General features: G+C 45.1%; 1 protein-coding gene across 9 annotated transcripts in view; it reads right to left on the reverse strand.

Moving 5' to 3' along the window:
* The window catches only part of ANK1 (ankyrin 1), a 126,740-nt gene that overhangs the window by 58,268 nt on the left and 47,427 nt on the right, over window positions 1-21,045 (reverse strand). For all 9 annotated transcript variants that reach the window (XM_083368327.1, XM_083368328.1, XM_083368331.1 and 6 more), the window contains exons 5-16: window positions 15,596-15,694; window positions 13,630-13,815; window positions 9,930-10,028; window positions 8,753-8,851; window positions 7,159-7,257; window positions 3,866-4,063; window positions 3,568-3,666; window positions 3,321-3,419; window positions 2,474-2,572; window positions 1,795-1,992; window positions 611-709; window positions 426-524 (exon numbers count right to left, since the gene is read on the reverse strand). In XM_083368327.1, coding sequence (XP_083224453.1) covers window positions 426-524; window positions 611-709; window positions 1,795-1,992; window positions 2,474-2,572; window positions 3,321-3,419; window positions 3,568-3,666; window positions 3,866-4,063; window positions 7,159-7,257; window positions 8,753-8,851; window positions 9,930-10,028; window positions 13,630-13,815; window positions 15,596-15,694 — 1,473 coding nt within the window. The remainder of the gene's footprint in view (window positions 1-425; window positions 525-610; window positions 710-1,794; window positions 1,993-2,473; window positions 2,573-3,320; window positions 3,420-3,567; window positions 3,667-3,865; window positions 4,064-7,158; window positions 7,258-8,752; window positions 8,852-9,929; window positions 10,029-13,629; window positions 13,816-15,595; window positions 15,695-21,045) is intronic.

A 21,045-nucleotide genomic window follows, 5' to 3' on the forward strand; every position in this document is an offset into this window, starting at 1 on the left:
TTCCTATCTTTTTCCCTCCCTCTTTCTCTAATTCATGAACAATCAAGGGACCGTGGCCTGTGTCCTTTGCCAAGATGGTCCATTCCCAAGTACATCTAGGGACTGGCCTTCCTTCCTTCCTTCCTTCCTTCCTTCCTTCCTTCCTTCCTTCCTTCCTTCCCTTTCTTTCTTTCTTTCTTTCTTTCTTTCTTTCTTTCTTTCTTTCTTTCTTTCTTTCTTTCTTTCTTTCTTTGTTTTGGGTGAGGTTAAGGGAAGGAAGTGAAGCCACAGACCCCTGAGACCTCTCTCCCAAAAACTCCAGATTCCCACGCCAGAGCCCGGAGGTTGCCCTGTGCCGCAGACAGGTAACAACTGCCCCCTGGGCATCCTCACCACCCACTCCCACCCGGACCAGGAGGGATGGTGGGTGCCGACCTGCCTCTTACCCAGGCCACGCTGTGCGGAGAGGCGCCCTTGGGGAGCAGCACTTTCACTACGTCCAGGTTATTGTGGTGGACGGAGACGTGCAGAGGCGTCAGGCCATTCTGTAGAGGAGGCAGAAAAAAAACAGAGGGCTCACCGAGGGCAGCGGCACCTCCCAGCCGTGGTGAGGCCGAGTCCTTATACGCACCTTCCCTGCCGCGTTGGGTTGTGCGTTGTGTTCCAACAGAGCCTCGGCCACATCCACCTTCCCGTATTTGGAAGCAACGTGGAGAGGGGTAAATCCTTTCTGGGGAGAAACAGGGAGTGTCAGCAGCTGGAGACACAGAGAGGACTCTTCTCTGGGGCACTCCACGCTGGCCCACACCTCTCTGCCCACTGAACCCCCCCCCCCCGCCCAACTGCAGCATCTGTCTTCCAGGAAGAGTGCAGGTAATCTATACTGAAATGGTATAGGGTTTCCTGCCTGAGCAGGGGGTTGGACTAGATGGCCTCCAAGGTCCCTTCCAACTTTATATCATTATTATTATTATTACGGTATTATTATTATTATTATTATTATTATTATTATTATTATTATTATTATTATTATTATTATTATTATTATTAATCCTTGACTTACGACGACAACCGAATCCAAAATTTCTGTGGACTTCAACTCCCAGAATTCCTCAGTCGGCCATTTTGATGAAACTGCGGGCTTGGATCAAGACTCTCAGGGGTCTTCAGACTTGGCCCTTTCATGACTTCTGGACTTCAGCTCCCAGAATTCCTCAGCCAGGCACATGTGCCTGACTGAGGAATTCTGGGAGTTGAAGTCCACAAGTCATCAAAGGGCCAAATTTGAAGACCCCTGCCCTATTTGAACATTTGACAGTCGTGCCCCACCAGCTCCACCACCACCACCACAGTTATGTGAATGCACTTTGGGTGCTTGGCAACTAGGCTGCTTTTGCAGCTGTTGGCAGCACCTGTGTCCGTGGGATCATGTTTTATGACGATTTTGCCGAAAACCAGCATTAGTGTCTGGTTTGCAGCAAAACTGTGTCCACAGTGAGCTGCTGGTTCAATTAATGACTGCAGCATTCACTTAATGACCACCCCAAAAAGGGTTGTAACTTTGGGTCAGTTACGTGAACAGCCTGGTTTACAACTGTCACAGTTAGGACCGTGATGGATAGGTCCCATTACGGCCGTAACTTGAAGATTACCTGTAAATTCTCCTTCACTAAATTGAATGAGAACTGGTTTAAAAGATCTCCAGGCAGAATTTGAGCAAAGAAATAAATGGAAAGGCAGGGAAGGGAAGGGAAGGGAAGGGAAGGGAAGGGAAGGGAAGGGAAGGGAAGGGAACGGGAAGCCTTCATTCTCAACCTTAGTCATGGCAGTCTGGGATGCCTCTTTCTCCAGGAGAGCACAAACACAGTCCAGGTGCCCCTCACGAGCCGTGATGTGCAGCGGTGTGTGTCCAGCAGTTGTGGAGAGGTTAGCATCGGCGCCGCTCTCCAGGAGCAGCTTCACCATGGCGCAGTGCCCAAGGCGGCTGGCACAGTGCAAGGGTGTCTGATCATCCTGAAATAAGAAAGACACACACATCTCATCCTAGCTTGTTGTGCGGCGCTGCCTGAATGGCCTACCTTTTTCACACTGCCCCAATGGAGGCGACGTGAGGCTATCTTGTACAAGGAAATTACAAGGCTAGGACTGGGGTGGTTTTGATCCAGTGAGTTGCAAGAACACGGGAACAAATTTATGTTGTGTCATTCAAGCCATTTCATTATTGCAGGATTTCCCAAACTTGGCAACTTTAAGGCTTGTGGATTTTATCTCCCAGAATTCCCCAGCCAGCATGAATCTAGTCAACTAAAATTCAACACTAAATTGGTGCTAGATAAGGGTCAACTGTTTGTGGCACTGTAATGACTCTAGACAGATGACTCGTTTAACTCCACCACCCCAGCTCTACTGTTCTTCTCCTACATGCAGCCACTAAAGCCATTCATTCCCTGGTGTTGCAGGCACTGACTTATTGATCCCACAGACAGGTACCTACCTTAGCTGTGGCGTTGACCTTGGCTTTGTTCTGGAGGAGATACTTTGCCACCTCGCTGTGCCCGGACCGAGCAGCCATGTGGAGAGGTGTCTCTACTTTCTGTGCAAATAAAAGAAGAAAAGATCATTCCGGAGAACACCCAGAGCTGAGAAAAAATTCCCATCAGCCTCCCTCATCATTCAAAGACGGAAGGATTCAGGTGAGGGGACTGTCTGCTTTTTTCTTTTTTCTTTTTTAAATGAATGATACTTTCATCTCCAAAAGCTACACAAAGTCAGACTGGGAAGTGAAATAGACAATATGTGTTTCAAAAAACACATCTCAGATCTGTTCAGAGATAAGAGGATGAAAAAAAAAACATTTAATGCGTTTCTGCCCTAAAACAAACCTTGCTTAAACCCTCCTAATTTTTCTTGTGGTTTTGACCCTTCTGAAAATGTCTTTTAATTACAAAATAACAGACTTGGAAGAGACCTTAGAGGTCTTCTAGTCCAACCCCCTGCTCAAGTAAGGGGCCCTATAGCATTCTGGACAAACGGCTGTCCAATCTCTTCTTGAAAACCTCCAGCGATGGAGCACACACAGCTTCCGAAGACAAGCTGTTCCACTGATTAACTGTTTAATTAATTAGTTAATGAATCAACTCATTAATCAAAGTTTGAAATTAAACTTTAAAATCAATTAAGTTAATCATTCAGTTTAATTAATTTAATTGATTAAGTATAACATTGTTGCCATTACCGAAACTGGCTGGGATGAAACCCATGCCTGGAACGTACAGCTTAGAGCAATATAAATTGTTCAAAAGAAACAGTTAAATCAGCTAAGTCAGTTAATCTTTACTCACCACATTGGAAACATTGGGAGATGCTCCCCGTTGGAGCAGGATCTTGACAATGGTAAGATTTCCCATGAAGGAGGCCACATGAAGAGGAGTGAGGCCCGACTATCAAGAGAAAACGAGGGAAAATAGTTGAATTCTAATTCTGCACTTGTCTACATCTTTTTCCCGATACTGTAGTTAGAAACTGTCATTTACTTGAGGTCAGCTCTACAGAAATCAGTAGATTCCTGAACCCATGATGCTCCGTTACCTCCGTCACTGCGTCGATGGAGGCTCCCATCTTCAGAAGAAGCTCCATCACCCTTATGTGGTTCTTCTTACAGGCAATGTGCAGTGGAGTGAAGCCGTTCTGCAAGCCCAGGGAAAGGAGACCAATCGGTAAAGCAGTGCAACAGGTATCTGCCTAGCCCAGGGGTAGGCAACCTTGGCTTGTTTATGACTCGGGGACTTCAACTCCCAGAATTCCTGAGCCAGTCCGTGAGTCATAAACGAGCCAAGGTTGGCTACCCCTGGCCTAGCCTCACCTTATTTCGGTGGCCTCTACTCACCAGGGCCCGTGCATTAGGCTTGGCTCCCTTATCGAGCAGGATCTTGGCCACTCGGTGGTGGCCACAGTGGGCAGCCACATGCAGTGGGGTCAAGTGATCCAATGTGATGTCATCAATGTCGGCGTTATATTGCAACAGAAGCCGAACACAGTCCAAGTGGTCACCTTGGGAGGCCATGTGGATGGGGGAGAGGCCGTTCTGCAAGAAAGGAAAGAAGGGTGAGACTGGGATGGCCTTCCTTACAAGGGATACTTAGGGAAGAGGCAGCCAGGAGCAACGTTAGAGCAAGCGAGAAGCCATGAGGTTTCCTGTGCAGATTGCAATTAAGACCTTTGCCCATATGCACTTAACCAGGGCATAAGTCTATTCCAGGGGTAGGCAACCTTGGCTCTTTTATGACTGGTGGACTTCAACTCCCAGAATTCCTGAGCCAGCCATGCTGAGGGAAAAGGGAGAGGTTTCCATGCTGAGCCACGCTGGCTCAGGAATTCTGGGAGTTGCAGTCCACCAGTCATAAGGGTAGGCAACCTTGGCTGAGGAATTCTGGGAGTTGAAGTCCAATGAGTCATAAAAGGGCCAGGTCTGAAGACCCCTGGCCTACAGCAATGTAATCTCAAGTCTGAATATGGTGGATCTCACCCCTATCTTATATTTCAGTGAACTAAGGAGGCCTCTGCCTGAGACATTTTCAAATCTTATCTAGATCTTCTGGCCTTTTAACAATGCTTTGGCCCTTTTAGCTTAAGCAACAGCACCTGTAATTCTCCATCAAGGTCATAACAGAATAACAGAGTTGGAAGGGACCTTGGAGGTCTTCTAGTCCAACCTCCTATACCATTTCTTCTAACAAACTTCCAGTGATGAAGCACCACATCTTCTGCAGGCAAGCCATTCCAGTGATTAATTGTTCTCACTGTCAGGAAATTTCTCCTTATTTCTACGCTGAATCTCTCCTTGATTAGTTTCCATCCATTGCTTCATGTCCTGTTTTAGGTGCTTCGGAGAATAGGTTGACCCCGTCTTTTTTGTGGTAGCCCATTAGATATTGAAGGACTGTTATCATGTTGCCCCTAGTCCTTCTCTTCGTTAGACTGTTCTCTTCCTGCCACTGTTCTTCAGGTTTTGGCCTCCATCCCCCCAATTCTGTTTGTTTGCTCTTCGCTGCACTCTTTCTAGATTCTAAATATCATTTTTATATCTTGGCAACCTAAACAGGATGCAATATTCCAAATGTGGAGACCATCTCACCTACCAAGGGTCATTTCCCTGGCCAATGATTATTTCTCCCAGCTGATTTCTCTGATAAACAAAGATGCTTGTAAACAGCCCAAAGCCAGTAGGAGTTCGGTAATAGATTGCTTCAGTGATTGATTGAATTCCATTTAGGCATTACTCCCATGTAACACCTCTACTCCGTGAACTGCATTGGCTTCCGGTTGCCCTCCGGGTGACATTCAAGGTGCTGGTAATGACCTATAAAGCCCTAAATGGCTTGGGTCCGGGATATTTGAGGGAACACCTGCTGCCAGCATCAAGCTCCCTTCGTCCAGTGCGCTCGCACAGGGAGGGTCTTCTCAGGGTACCGCCGGTAAAAGATTGCCGGCGAATAACACCCAGGGGGAGGGCCTTTTCTGTGGGTGCGTCTACCCTCTGGAACCAGCTGCCCGTGGAGCTCAGGACTGCCACTGACCTACGCTCATTCTGCCGAGACCTGAAGACTTGGCTCTTTGAGCTCTCTGACCCAGGCTGAGAATTTTAACTGGGGTTTTATTTTCAGGGATAATTTAATCTTTTAATTCTCTTTTAACTTTGTATTTTATATTGATGTGATTTTAAAATGCCCTGTAAACCGCCCTGAGTCCTTCGGGAAAGGGCGGTATATAAATCTAATAAATCTAATCTAATCTAATCTACCCGACTCCAAGTGATTATGGGCAGTTCACAATATAACAGGATGGGATCTGGGCACAAAATCCAGACAGCAACAAAAATAGCAGATACCCCCAGCATCTCAACCCCAGGTCTAGAAGAACATCCAAATGTTACAGAACCCAACAAGCTGAGGACCACACAAATTTTGGAGAGCATCTCATTCCATACGGCACCCACTGCAAAGGGCATCTCCTTCTATAAGGCAGGCACCACAATAGACAAGGCCCCTTCTTGGCTTCTGATAAATGACACCACTTAATCAAAGCGATCCACGGTGTGTCAACTCTGCTGACACAGACCACCTGAGCAGAAGCTGTCAGAGCTATTTCCTCAAACAGCTAGGCCCCAGGCCACAAAGAGCTTTATATGTAGCAACCTAGAGGGACAAGAAAAGATGGGTCTCTTTTTTTCTTACAGATCACAGGCCGCCGGGCAACTTTTTTGTCTAGCAGTTATGAGCACAGCAGAACATATTACCCAACAGGGCTGAGCCCTTTCACATATTTGAAACCGATCATTTGCCAGTGATTATTTTTCACTGCCTCTTGGATTCTTTGCTCCTGTTACGTCAAGACATCGTAAGGGGTTTTAGGCAGAGGTGCTGGTAATTTGGGACTCTAGCAAAGATAAGTAAATTACATGTTTTTTTAATATAGGCCACACCTGGAATACTGCATCCAGTTTTGGTCACCACAATGTAAAAAAGATGTCGAGACTCTAGAAAGAGTACAGAGAAGAGCAACAAAGATGATTGGGGGACTGGAGGCTAAAACATAGGGAACGGTTGCTGGAATTGGGTATGTCTAGTTGAATGAAGAGAAGGGTGAGGGGTGACATGATAGCAGTGTTCCAATATCTCAGGGGCTGCCCCAAAGAAGAGGGAGTCAAGCTACTCTCCAAAGCGCCTGAAGACAGGACAAGAAGCAACGGATGGAAACTAGTCAAGGAGAGAAGCAACCTGGAACTAAGGAGAAACTTCCTGACAGATAGAACCATTAACCAGTGGAACAACCTGCCTCCAGAAGTGGTGAATGCTCCAACACTGGAAGTTTTTAAGAAGAGACTGGACAGCCATTTGCCTGAAATGGTATAGGGTTGGACTAGATGACCTCCAAGGTCCCTTCCAACTACTACTACTACTACTACTGCTACTTATTGTTGTTGTTGTTGTTGTTGTTGTTGTTGTTGTTATTATTATTATTATTATTATTTATATGTGTGTATCTGTATATCTATCTATCTATCTATCTATATATACATATCTATCTATATCTATATCTATAGATAGATAGATAGATAGATAGATAGATAGATAGATAGATAGATAGATAGATAGATAGATATTTCTCCAGGCTCCTCACCTTGGTCTTTGCTTGGATGGGTGCTCCATGGTCCAGCAAGATTTCAGCAATTCGCAGATGTCCATTGCGGGCGGCACAGTGCAATGGGGTTAGCTCATCCTGTAGAAACGGTAGCACTTTAGAAGGTGTGAAGAGAGTAAAGTATGTATTTTTGCAGGTCTTATACACTGCAATGCTGTTATGCACACCAACTGAAGGCTGTTGGAAGCAGCTAGCCAATCTTGAGTGAACCCCAAAACAATTTAGCTTTGCAGTGTATAAGACCGTCCCACAGTGTAGCCTAGATGGGAAAGGAGAGTAAAGATTCTAGAAAAAGGCAACAAAAAGCCATTTTCCTATTGTTGTCAAGAAAACTCTAAGGATCTGTCATGAAAACCAGAGCCAAATTCCTCTTGAGGGTGTCTTTGCTTTTATACTGGACAAGGGCCCATTGCTCGCCAACTAAATCAGGCAATTTCCCATATAACTGTAACACTTAATTGCATCATATGTTTGTATGATGAAACTCTTGATTTCTGGACCTTGATATAGCAAACTGAGGATTAAATCCTTGTGGTAATCTATTATACAAGTGATGTCATCGTGTATGCAAAAGACATAAGGCAGTAGTATCCTGTGCATCAATTTTTGTGTAATAATGTCTCCTAGGAAAATACATATATCAGTACTATAATAGACATCTTAGCTACTGCAGTTCTGTTCCTTCTGCTTTCTACTATTCCCAAATCTTTTTAATAATCTTTTGCATGCCCACACAGGAAGCTTTTCACATTGGCACAATTTGATATATTACTCATTAGAATGATAAAATATACTTGGATCTTTCTTCATGGGTGTTGTACTTAATTATGTTCTGATTCCAAAATGAAATCAGTCCACGTGTGTTACTTTCACTTTATGTTCAGTGGTGTATGGAACTAATAGCAGAGATGATTCAATTCTTATTTGTTGAACCTTAAGGGTTGAGATGGATGACTACAGAAATCAGGTAAATCCAATCCAATCCAATCCAATCCAAAATAATAAAATAATAAAATAAATAAAATAATAAAATAAAATAAAATAAAATAAAATAAATAAAATAAAATAAAATAAAATAAAATAAAATAAAATAAAATAAAATAAAATAAAATAAATAAAATAAAATAAAATAAAATAAAATAAAATAATAAAATAATAAAAATAAAATAAAATAAAATAATAAAAATAAAATAAAATATACAGGTGAACCTCTTAGCTAAAGTCTTTTCATTGCATTATGTACAAGGGGTCTCTAAAAAGAGGCAGACCCCTTATTCAGGAGATTCTTAGAGACCTTGTGTGAACATACACATATTTCTTTAGCAACCCATCCCTGGATTTGGTGAGGAACAAAGGGGTCTACAGAATCCAAGCCCTCCATCACCCTAACGAAAACAGTGTTGTTCTGTTGCAACACAAGATCTGCTGCTTTTGTCCCATGCACAACATACAAACAGCCTGACTGCAGGTGTTACTTCCTCAGCTGGCTAACATCCCTGTGAAGGGACAGGCTGTTGTGCTTTTTACAGGCTTCCATTCTCCTCCACACTGTCCATCTGGTGGCAGGACTTACCTTGGTGCGAACCTCAATGTGGGCTCCCCGGTCAAGCAGTAACCGCACCATTATGATGTTGCCGCGTCGAGAGGCGATGTGCAATGGGGTGATGCCATTCTACAGGGCAGGGGAGGGGGGGTAAAGCAGAGAGAAGGGAAGAAATGAGACAAAACTTCTTCCCAGAAAACTGCAGTGCCCTGGAACCTGGTACCCAGAGTACATTTTGGGTGGCATGTTTGCTTTTGGGCAACCCAACAGGTGCCCGAATCCCCGCAGAGGCTGTTGACTCTTAAATAAAACACTAAGCTTCTCCCCTAAAATAAAACCCATTGTTTTCCATTTAGCAGCAAAACAGGCGCCTTACGCCTTCCCTGCTTGACCAACACCAAAATCTCCAAAAATTAACACAAGGTCTGAGAACTGTAGCATGTGCACTGCAGTCCAAAGAGGGGAGGGAGGCTTTATAAGTCCTTTACAAGGACTTATTTACTGAATTTTTTTAAGTTTGGGGATTTATGTTACTTCAGAAGAGGGCTCCCCCTGGCATTCTATTCTGGGCTTGGGTTTTTCCCACGCCACACGGCGGTAAGATTCAAAGAATTTTTTACAACAGTGTTCCCCAACCTGCTGGGAAACCTTAGCCTGGCAGAGAGGAAGGATCATGCATGGAGCTAGCCCGAAGTCTCTGTGCGACTGCAAAAGGACTGACCCACTCTAAGATCCTTGGAGCCTTTGCTAATGATTACCAAAGGTAGGTCGACAGGCAGCGCAGATTCTTGTATTATAGGCAGAACATAATAAAGTAGTTAGTCTGAACTCTGCACTCCCACCAACGCTGTCAGGCAAGCCACTGGACTATAAATTGAGAGCAAACTCAACTCCTTACCAGCACAGATGATGCTACCTAGTTGGGCTAATGAGATGTCTGCAAAAAAAACCAACCAAGCTCAGAGAGCACCGAGGACCCTGAGCTACAAATATTCTCCTTTATCAATACTTAGCTTGACCTCTGCACATGTGGGCCTGGCTGTTCATGCCTAACACATCCTTGGCAAGGTGAGCAGACTTCGAATCCCAGAATTCTCAGCAATGGCTCTGCTGGCTGTGGAATTCTGGGAGTTGAAGTCCATATACCAGGAAATTGCCAAGGTTGAGAAAATGGGTCCTACAGCATCGGTGCGGGCTCTGCACCTACCTGGGGGGTGAAATTGACACTTGCTCCACGATTGAGTAGAAGCTGGGCCACGTTGAGGTTCTCGTAATGCGCTGCGATGTGAAGGGGGGTGAAGCCAGTCTGTAGGAGAAGAATGGAGGGGGAGCAGTCAAACTCTCCAGGCAGCCCACCCAGTAAGAAATACAAGGAGAATTTTCAAATTGCCCTGTCATGGTTCCGACAGATGAAACACTTGAAAGAACTTCAAGGCATTGTTTACCTTAAAGAATCTTTATTCGAGTAGCATGGCATCGGCACGTACATGGCTGAAGCCAAAATCTGAATTCCCCTCCCCTGAACACATAGTATCAAAGCACAATTCCCTCCTCTAATTAACAGTCATAAATCACATTCTCCAATTAGTTTGAAATGCAGGCTTTCCCTCTTGTTCTCCATCTCTTATTTCAAAAGCCCCTGAATTCACACACTATTACAATATTGTTATGTCTAACTAACTCCCATCACATTCCTCTTCCTCCCCCAGTATCATCTAATGCAGGGGTAGGCAACCTCGGCTCTTTTATGACTCATGGACTTCAACTCCCAGAATTCCTGAGTCAGCATAGCTGACTCAGGAATTCTGGGAGTTGAAGTCCATGAGTCATAAAAGAGCCGACGTTGCCTACCCCTGATCTAATGCTAAGAGTAAAGCATAGGAAAGAAAAAGGCTGCATCTCCATATGCTGTCAAAGCAAGAACATCCAATGTTAGCAGGGTTCACATCCCCTCTTGCTAAACACGTTGGTCGTCCATTGACTCCTTGCTGAACCAGCTCAGCTGAGGGACTTCTTGCTATTTTGGAGCATTCTGTGCTAAATGGTTTTCTTTATTAGTGGCTATTTTACACAAGGGATCCTCCTATAATGAAAATCCACTACAGCCAGTCCTTGACTTATGACCACAATTTCTGTTGCTAAGACACAGGGTCGATTAGTGAGCCACGCTCAATTTTATGACCTTCTTGCCATGGTTGCTAAGCAAATCACTGCAGTTTTAAGGGAATCGCATGTCCTTAAGTGAATCAGGCTTCCCTCGTTGTCTTTGCTTGTCAGAAAGCAAAGCTGAGAAGGTATGAAATGCCAGTCACATGGATCCCAGCACACTGCAACCGTCATAAATACATGCGGGTTGTCAAGTGCCAGAATTCTGATCCCGTTACTACAGAAAGGCCGTGACGGTTGTAAGTGCGAGGACCAGCTGTAAGTCCATTTTGTTTTAGTGCTACTGTAACTTTGAAGAGTCGCCAGATGAATGGTCATTAAATGGAGGATTACCTGTACACCAAATCTCACACTAAGAATCCTCCTTTCTGTTGTGTCCACCGCGTAGGTCAACATGCGCAAGACGGCAGGTGAGGCATTGTGATCCTCTGACACACGCAAGGGCACACACATAAAGGAGCAGAATTTGAAGCGTAATACTGCACCTGCCCTCTTGCAGAATTTAAAGCAGTGGTCCCCAACCTTTCCGGCTTTGTGGACCGGCGGGGGAGGGGGAGGAGGAAAATGCTTCCATGCGAGCGGCAGAGACTCGCTTGTGGGTGTGAAATTCCATTTGTGTGAGGCGGTGGGTGTGCCCGCCGCTCGCACAAATGGAGCTTCGCGCACAGGGGCGAGTCCCCGTTTGCGAAAATGGAACTGCGGGCACAACTGCCTCTCGTGCGGCCCGATTCCGAACAGTCCTCAGCCCAAAAAACGGGCACTTCTGTTTTAAAGTTCCTGCGAACACTTCCGTCCATCTACAGATTGCTCCACTCTACAGATTAAACAAACAGAACTGTAGCAAACCCTTGGTTTAACCTAACAGAAACAACAAACCTGTTTTTCATTTGAATCACCTCTTCATTCAACAGGCTAATGGTCATTAAATCAAGGTTTCTGCCCATTAAAGTAAGATTTTACTGCAAATGATGCCACTTACGTTAATGACATAATTAAGGAAATTATGTAAACTGACTCAAAAGACATACGCTCAGATTTAACAGATCTCCTCTCCCTCAAGCGATCCATTAAATTCAGATTTCACTATAAAACTTTCCATGTTCTCTTAAACGGAGAACTTGCTTCACTACAGCATAATGTGACTGAATGTGCACAAAAACACACCCACTGAGCCCAGGCTAACAAATAATTGCTCTGCTTGCTGAACATGCTCTGTCCACCCCAACAATTCATATTCTGATTTTATGGGATGAAATGTCATGTTAGCTGTTTGCACAACAGGCCAAGGCCAGTGGGTAGATTCTCACAGCTGGTTTTTTACATTGTGATGTTTAATGCTCTGAGCCACCCAGAGTCACCATGTATGAATTGGGCAGCCATATAAATTTGTTTAATAAATAGTAAATAAACCCTTTGGCTGATCTCAGAAATGAAGCAAGGTTGACTATGGCTGCAACTTGAAAAGGAGAAATCGAAAACCCTCCAGAAATACTCTATGGGCTGAACGATGACTATTTCTTTGTAAATCCCCAAAGCAGGTTGGCAATGAATCACTTTCACACTGATGCCAAGAAAACTGTATGCCTCTAGGTAAAAAAAAAAGAGCAAGAAGTAAAGGTTTCCTTGTCCAGTTGTGTCCAGCTCCAGTTGTGTTCATCTGCATTTCCTAGCTGAGGGAGCCCGCATTGCCCAAAGAGGCTTCCCTGGTCATGTGGCCAGCATGACTATACGCCGAGGCACACAGAACACAGTTACCTTCCCACCAAAGTGGTACCTATTTATCTACTCGCATTTGCATGCTTCTGAACTGCTAGGTTGACAGGAGCTGGGGTGAGAACGGGAGCTCACCCTGTCATGTGGCACTCAGGTCTCCAACTGCCAACCTTCTGGTCGACAAGCCCAGCATCTTCACTGCTAGGTCACCACACCTCTAGAAGTCACATTCAACGAAGGGGCATCTCCACCCTTACTCTGATCCAACCGTTGTGTTCAACAACTAAGGTGGTGGTGATAAGCTTCCTCCTCCATCAGTTATCCTCACAACAACCCTGAGAGTAGATTAATTTGAAAGATGGAGACTCAAACGTCTCCCCATGCCTTTCATTCAACACGCCTGCATTTCTCAAGTCCATTTGTGGCACTCCAGTTGTGGCATCATTCAGGAATGGAAACCTGGGACTCTGCAAATGTTGCCCCATCCTTGATCATGCCTCTTGCTACCTGCCCTCGATGAGAGCTGTTCTCCAGCCACATGGATTTAGCCCGAGATTTCCACTATGCTAAGCCACTGGGCTCCAGGCAAGACCAAGGAACTACTTTCCTAGCCCCTATGCGAAATATCACATACTTGGATAAAAATGATTGTATTTTATGATTATGATCACGATTTATCGCTTGTCCCTTGTATGTACACTGAGAGCTTCTGCACGGGAGACAAATTCTGTGTGTGTCCAATCACACTTGGCCAATAAACTATTGTATTCTGTTCTGTTCTGTTCTGTTGTTCTGTTCTGATCTAATCTATTCTATTCTATACTTCATCCTGTCCTGTCCTGTCCTACACTACACTACACTACACTATACTATTCTTTATCTTATCCTATCCTATCTTATCCTATCCTATTCCATGTGAAGACTAATCAACTATTGAATGTGATTTTTTTTTCAAGTGGGCCCACTAAAGCCAGGATCCTCCCCTTACCAGCCTGACCCATGGATCTGCCTGGGCATGGCCAGCTGACCTTGGAAAGGACATCGGCATTGGGGTCGTTTTGCAGAAGCACGGCAGCTGTTCGCGTGTCATCGTTGCGGGCGGCTATGTGTAACGCCGGGAGGCGCACCTTCCCCTTCGTCCCGTAGTTGATCAAGTGGGCCACCACATTTTCATGGCCCTGCTGCAGAGCTACCGCCAAGGGAGTAAAGCCATCCTGCCAAGGATTGAAGAAAGGAAAACACACAAACATTAAGAAAACAGGGAGGGACCAACCATTTCAAGAGCCTCTCTGATTTAACGTCTCATCAGCATTCTAGCCATTGTCTCTCCACTGCAGGATGAAGCCCTCTGCCGCGTGTTTCCAACCCATACGGCCCTGAGCTTTCTTTTGCCAGTTGGTCCGCAATACTTGCTGATTTCGTTGCTCCATCTTGATTTAGGTCTCTTTTTTGGATGCTTTTTATCGAGTGGGATCCATTCTAGGCCTGCCTTGGTCCACCTGCCAACAGTTCTTCTTGCTATGTGACCAGCCCACTTCCACCTGAATTCTTTCATTATCTATTTCCTGAAACTCCTTGAAGGCAAGAGCGAGCAACCTGGGCTCTTCAGCACTTATGTACAATGGCCAAAGCGCCATAATTTTGGAGACAAAAATTTAGGTATGTCCTGCAACGATGGGAACAGGGCGAGAACGGTGTGTTTTCCTTACCCTTCATCAACAGAGCTCATGTTTTTGTTGGAGAAAGATTTAAAAGTAGGAAGTTAGGAACAGGAAGAGCCACTTTTTAAAAAGACAACACTTACTAACATGATTTTTCAGGGCCGAAACGTGGAAATAAGGATAAACATCTCAGCGGGAAGCCTCTGAGATTAAACACGCAGCCGCTTCTCGTATAGCAACTTACCTCGGTTAGTGACTATTCTCAAATACGACAGTAATAAATAATAACAATAATAAAAAACATTTTTTGGCCAATGTGCTAGACAACCAAAGCCTTCATTGTGATACTGATTAAGGTCTGGTCAGTTTCAGGCAGCAGTGCCAGCTAGCAGGAGAGTCATAATCGACTAATTAAGGTCACAGAGCAATTAGCACTTTTAGAAACCCTCTAGAGCAGGGGGTCTTCAAACTTGGCAACTTTAAGACTTGTGGACTTCAACTCCCAGAGTTCCTCAGACAGAGGAATTCTGGGAGCTGAAGTCCACAAGTCTTAAAGTTGCCAAGTTTGAAGACCCCCTGCTCTAGATGCAGAGAAAAGCAACTCAGGAATAGAAAAAGGAAAGGTTAAGTACAGAACACCCTATAAGAAAATTTTATATGAATGAGATGGCAGCAACCATCAATTTTTGTAGCGTCTTTTCTCTCTTCCTCTCCCTTTCTCCCTCTCTCTCTCTCTCTCCCTCTGTCTGTCTCTCTCTCTCTCCCTCCCTCTCTCCCTCCCTCCCTCTCTTTCTCTCCCATTTCGCTTAATGACCAAGTTGCTGGAATAGAATCTGGTTGCTAAACAAGGAAAGGATGTATCAACTCCCCAAAATCTCTACTTCTTTTCCTTCCCAGCATTGCCGTGTGACCTGTTATGGCCTCCAAGCAAACAGAGGCACACACTTGCTACAAACAGCTGTTTTATTTTTAGGTTCATCACCACATCCCTTTGAGGTAAAGTAGGCACCTGACCCTGGGCTTGCCCGATTCCTTTCCCACATCTGAACTGGGGGAGTGTGAAACAGCGGAGAAATACTGGGTAGTGTTAGAACAAATTTCCCCGCTAATAATCAGCCTCTAAAAGTCATGAAGTAAACAACATATGGGAGAAAGAAGCCAGGACTGAGTGGGCTTGAATTGTCTCTCTCTCTCTCTCTATATATATATATATATATCGCACTCACACTTGAGAGCAAAGGCATTCACGAGTATTCTATAAATGTGGCTGATCAGAATTCAGAAAGACTAGTTCTTTTCTCACCCTGGTGAATCCTTTGAGGAAGATACTCACCTCTGTGGCCACGTTTTGATTGGCACCATTTTCCAGTAAGAACTTGACTACCTCCAGGTGATTCTCTTGGGCGGCCATATACAGGGGTGTGAAGCCTTTCTGCAAACAGAGAATCAGCCAGGTGACCTCAAACGCCACACAAATAGCACAACCAACACAGAAGCAAGAGGAGGAGAAAATCGAAGGGTTGCCTTGCCGTGGGAGGAAGGGACCGAATGTAGCAACTTGTGAAGATCAAGATCAGAGCTCTCCAAACTTGGCTACTTTTAAGTCTTGTGGACTTCAACTCCCAGAATTCCCCAGCCAGCATAGCTGGATATCATCTCAAACCTTGATTCCAAGTCACATTTTGTTGTGATCTATTAAAAAAAACTGAAGCGCTGTTAGGACAGCAAAACTGGATTCTGCTGAACTTGATGAGATTACAATTCGGGGTAACATTTTTTTTTAAAAAAAGGAAAACTTGACTGCGCCACCGGATAATCAGGGTTTATTAGACCTAGTGGCTCCCAGCAAGAGATCCTGCTCGTTTCAAGATTGCAATAGATAGGTAGCATATCGCCCAGGTCAGATGCTTCAATGTCTCAGATCACCCACAGCAAATAGGGAAGGAGATGATATTGAGAGCAATTAATCAATAAAACAGTATGTCTCCAGAAGTCGTGGCTGCTCCATCATTGGAGGTTTTCAAGAAGAGACTGGACAGCCATTTGTCTGAAATGGAATGGGGATTATCCAAATTAGAATAATAGAAGAATAGAGCTGGAAGGGACCTTGGAGGTCTTCTAGTCCCGCCCCCTCCTCATGCAGGAGACTCTAGACCAGGGGTCTTCAAACTTGGCCCTTTTATGACTTGTGGACTTCAACTCCCAGAATTCCTCAGCCAGGCCCTCTGGCTGACGAATTCTGGGAGTTGAAGTCCACAAGTCATAAAAGGGCCAAGTTTGAAGACCCCTGCCCTAGTCCAGTCTCTTCTTGAAAGCCTCCAGTGATGGAGCACCCACAACTTCTGGAGGCAACTTCTGTTCCATTGGTTGTTCTCACTGTCAAGAAGTCTCTCCCTAGTTCTAGGTTGTTTCTTTCCTTGGTTACTTTCCATTCATTGTTTCTCATCTTGCCTTTTGGTGCTTTGGAAAATAGATTGACCCCCCTCGTCTTTGTAGGAGCCCCTCAAATATTGGAACACTGCTGTCATGTCACCCCCTCGTCCTTCTTTTCTCTAGACTAGACATAAGAACCAGTTCCTGCAACCATTCTCCATGTTTTAGCCACCAGCCCCCTAATCATTCTGGTGGCTTGAGAAGAGGGTTGGACTAGAAGACCTCCAAGGTCCCTTCCAGTCCTATGATTCTACAATAAGGGGCTGGAACAGGACTTGTGGAAAGTTTTGGTAGGTTTGTTTAGCTTTCTCTGAAATGGTTTGTCGCTGCAGAAAATTTAAACAGGGCTTCTGGCAAAGCTCCCATAAATTTCTACCTCAGCTCTGACTCTGCAGAGCCATGAGGAAAGGAAGGGACCAAAGAAAAAGGACTCCAGCAGCTCTAAATGCAAACCCCCCCCCAAAAAAACCCCCAACCCCACAGAGTTCTTAGCAGATGATGAAATCAAGTGCCTGGAATCACTGACTGTTTACTCGTCTGCTTAGCCAAATATATATATCACCAGCTTATGCAGAGGCGGGCGCGCTGTGTGTTTTAAGAGCTGGAAATGAAATGGGGAGTTTCGGGTTTTTTGCAGCCAAATGCAAGCCCTCTTTGCTCTCCTATGACTCACAAGTGTGACTCGCAACCGGGATTGAAAAGATTGCTTTGATTGGGGGAGGGGGGGGAGGAGGGCATTTGCTTGCTGATGTCAGCCAGAATGACAGACATCCAATTACATCTCAAAAGAGAGAGCCTGTTTCTGGCTTCCCCCTGAGCCTGTTGTTCTGCATTTGTTCCACCCGTGCTCTCTCTCGCTCTCTCTCACAGCCTTGCAACCTTATTTTCTGCCCCTCTCCCCAATATTTATCTGACCTTCACACATTGGCTTATGTAAGGCAAAAATGCAGGAGCCCAAAGGGCTACGCTGAGACTATGCTGCCCGGGAACCAGCAGGGGGCGCTTGTGCACGTTTCCCATCCTGCTGCTGGTCCAACAGCCTGACAAGGCTGATCTTCTCTCTGTCCATCGCTAAGGGACACCCGCAAAGCTTTGGACTGTTGTCTCAGCTCTTCTGCTTGGCTGGGTGGCAGAAAGCAAACGAGGCTGGCAAGGTTGGCTGAGAACAGCTGGTGCTCCTCAAAAGCATCAGCGGGATGCAAGGAGGATGCTGGACAGAGGCCTTGCAAGGCTTTGGATCAAGTGACAATACAGACTCCAAGCAAAAGAGCGGGAAGGGAAAAGTAAGCCTAGTCACGTCATTTATGTCAGCGTGGCAAGCTATCAGTCCTTTCAGCCCATGGAATGTATTATTATTATTATAGGTAGTCCCCGACTTACGACCATTTGTTTAGTGACTGTTCATAGTCACAACGGGCACTGAAAAAAGCGACTTAGGACTCTTTGTTCACACTACCATTACAGCATCCCTCTGGTCACGTGATCAAAATTTGGGCACTCGGCAACTGGCATGTACCTATGACGGTTGCACTGTCCCAGGGTCATGTGATCAGGGAGAGGCGTGGTGGCACAGTGGTCAGAATGCAGTATTGCAGGCTGACTATGCCCCACTGCCAGCAATTCGATTCTTACCAGCTCAAGGTTGACTCAGCCTTCCATCCTTCCGAGGTCGGTAAAATGAGGACTCAGATTGTTGGAGGCAACATGCGGACATTGTAAACCGCTTAGAAAGGGCTGTATAGCACTATGAAGCGGTATGTAAGTCTAAGCGCTATTGCTATTACCTTTTGGGGGCAATAACAATAGCAATAGCACTTAGACTTACATACCGCTTCACAGTGCTATACAGCCCTTTCTAAACGGTTTACAGAGTCAGCATGTTGCCCCCAACAATCTGGGTCCTCATTTTACCGACCTCGGAAGGATGGAAGGATGAGTCAACCTTGAGCTGGTGCGAATCGAACTACTGACAGTCGGCAGAATTAGCCTGCAATACTGCATTCTAACCACTTTGCCACAACGGCTCATAATGAACATATGAACAGAGAAGAGAAGCAACAGATAGACATTAAGTTCTCCACTGAAAAATTCCTTCAGGATAGGTAGGTAAAGGTAAAGGTAAAGTTTCCCCCACACACGCGTGCTAGTCGTTTCTGACTCTAGGGGCCGGTGCTCATCTCCGTTTCAAAGCCGAAGAGCCAGCGCTTGTCCGAGGACGTCTCCGTGGTCATGTGGCCGGCATGACTAGACGCCAAAGGTGCACGGAACGCTGTTACCTTCCCACCGGAGTGGTCCCTATTTTTCTACTTGCATTTTTACGTGCTTTCGAACTGCTAGGTTGGCAGAAGCTGGGACGAGTAACAGACGCTCACTCTGTTACGCGGCAGTCGGGATTTGATCCACCAAACTGCCGACCTTCTGATCGACAAGCTCACCCACTGAGCCACCGCGTCCCTTCAGGATAGATATAAGGGCACTAAAAAAAAGTGAACGTATGACCATTTTTCACACTGACGAACGCTGCAGCAACTCCATGGTCACGTGATCAAAATTAAAACGCTTGGCAACCGATTCATATTTATGACGGTTGCATTGTCTCAGGGTCATGTGATCCCCTTTTGCAGGGATTCACTTAACAATTGCGGTAAGAAAGGTCATACAATGGGGCAAAACTCACTTAACAACTCTCTTGCTTAGCGATTGAAATGTTGAGCTCAGTTGTGGTTGTTGAGTCAAGGACTAGCTTTGCAAAATAATACTCTGTGCAAGCTTTCAGTTTACAGAATAATCAGCCAAACTTTTCATTGCTTGATTTCGATCACGGAGGCCCCGGTGCAGAGTTTCTCATGCTGGCTGGGGAATTCTGGGAGTCGAAGTCCCTCCCCCATAGTAAAGTCGCCAAGATTGAGAAAAACTGCACTAAAGCATCAGAGAAGCGACCTAGACTCCCATGGAAACCTTTATGAACTACCACTCCCAAAGTTCCTTGCTCTTGGCTCTGATGGGAGGCTGATGGGAGCTGAAGTCCAAAGCTCTACAGGGCAGCAGATTACTTATTTCTGCTGTACGAGGGCTCCTAAAAACTTTGGGAGCATTTCCCTGTGTTCAGAAGAGGCTGCCGGGTGTGGGAGAAGAGGAAAATTATTCAAAGCATTGAGACATACTACTCCAGCTTAATTAATTGAACTTAAACGTAAGTGGAATCAAATCTAATTTCATTAGTGTCTCGGCACTTTGCTCTCTCCCTGCCTGTTTAGAACCCAGCTCTGTGCACAAAGGAGGTTTTAAAAATGGAGTTAAATAGAATCACTGAAAGCATCGGTGGAGATTCTTAGCCATCCTGGTCACGCTTGTTTCAAAGGTGTTTCTTTTCTGTTTTTCTTCCAAAGGCAACTAGATTGGGGTTTTGTTTGGTTTTTTTTTTGGAGGAGAAGAAGAAGAAGAAGAAGAGGAGGAGGAGGAGGAGGAGGAGGAGGAGGAGGAGGAGGGGGAAGAAGAAGAAGAAGAAGAAGAAGAAGAAGAAGAAGAAGAAGAAGAAGAAGAAGAAGAAGAAGAGGGGGAGGAGGAGGAGAAGAAGAAGAAGAAGAAGAAGAAGAAGAAGAAGAAGAAGAAGAAGAAGAAGAAGAAGAAGAAGAAGAAGAAGAAGAAGAAGAAGAAGAAGAAGAAGAAGAAGAAGAAGAGGAGGAGGAGGAGGAGGAGGAGGAGGAGGAGGAGAAGAAGAAGAAGAAGAAGAAGAAGAAGAAGAAGAAGAAGAAGAAGAAGAAGAAGAAGAAGAAGAAGAAGAAGAAGAAGAAGAAGAAGAAGAAGAAGGGGAGAAGAAGAAGAAGAAGAAGAAGAAGGAGAAGGAGAAGGAGAAGGAGAAGGAGAAGGAGGAGAAGGAGAAGGAGAAGGAGAAGAAGAAGAAGAAGAAGAAGAAGAAGAAGAAGAAGAAGAAGAAGAAGAAGAAGAAGAAGAAGAAGAAGAAGAAGAAGAAGAAGAAGAAGAAGAAGAAGTTGTTATTTCTCATCCAAGAAGCTCCATCAGTTCATGGGAAACGTTTCCTTCTCCCTCGTCAAAGAAAAAGCAGTCCAGTAGCCTTTTGAAGGAAAAAAAAACCAGCTTTGAGAATAACTGAAAGTTCGTCTAAATAAGGACCTCCCTCTTTTGGTTATCTTCATCTGGTACAGAACTGCCAGAGCAAGTGGGAAAGGAAATTAAGAATGGTAATCCTCCCTCCAACAATGAAGAGGATATTCTTGAGCCAAATACATGAAAATCAACTCAGATATCTGAAACAGGGCTCGTGCTGAGAGCTAGGAGAACAAGACTGGATCAGGACCAGCTTGTTAATAAGCTCTTAGTTCACCATGT

Source organism: Vipera ursinii (assembly GCF_947247035.1).
Source record: "Vipera ursinii genome assembly, chromosome: 8".
Taxonomy (NCBI): domain Eukaryota; kingdom Metazoa; phylum Chordata; class Lepidosauria; order Squamata; family Viperidae; genus Vipera; species Vipera ursinii.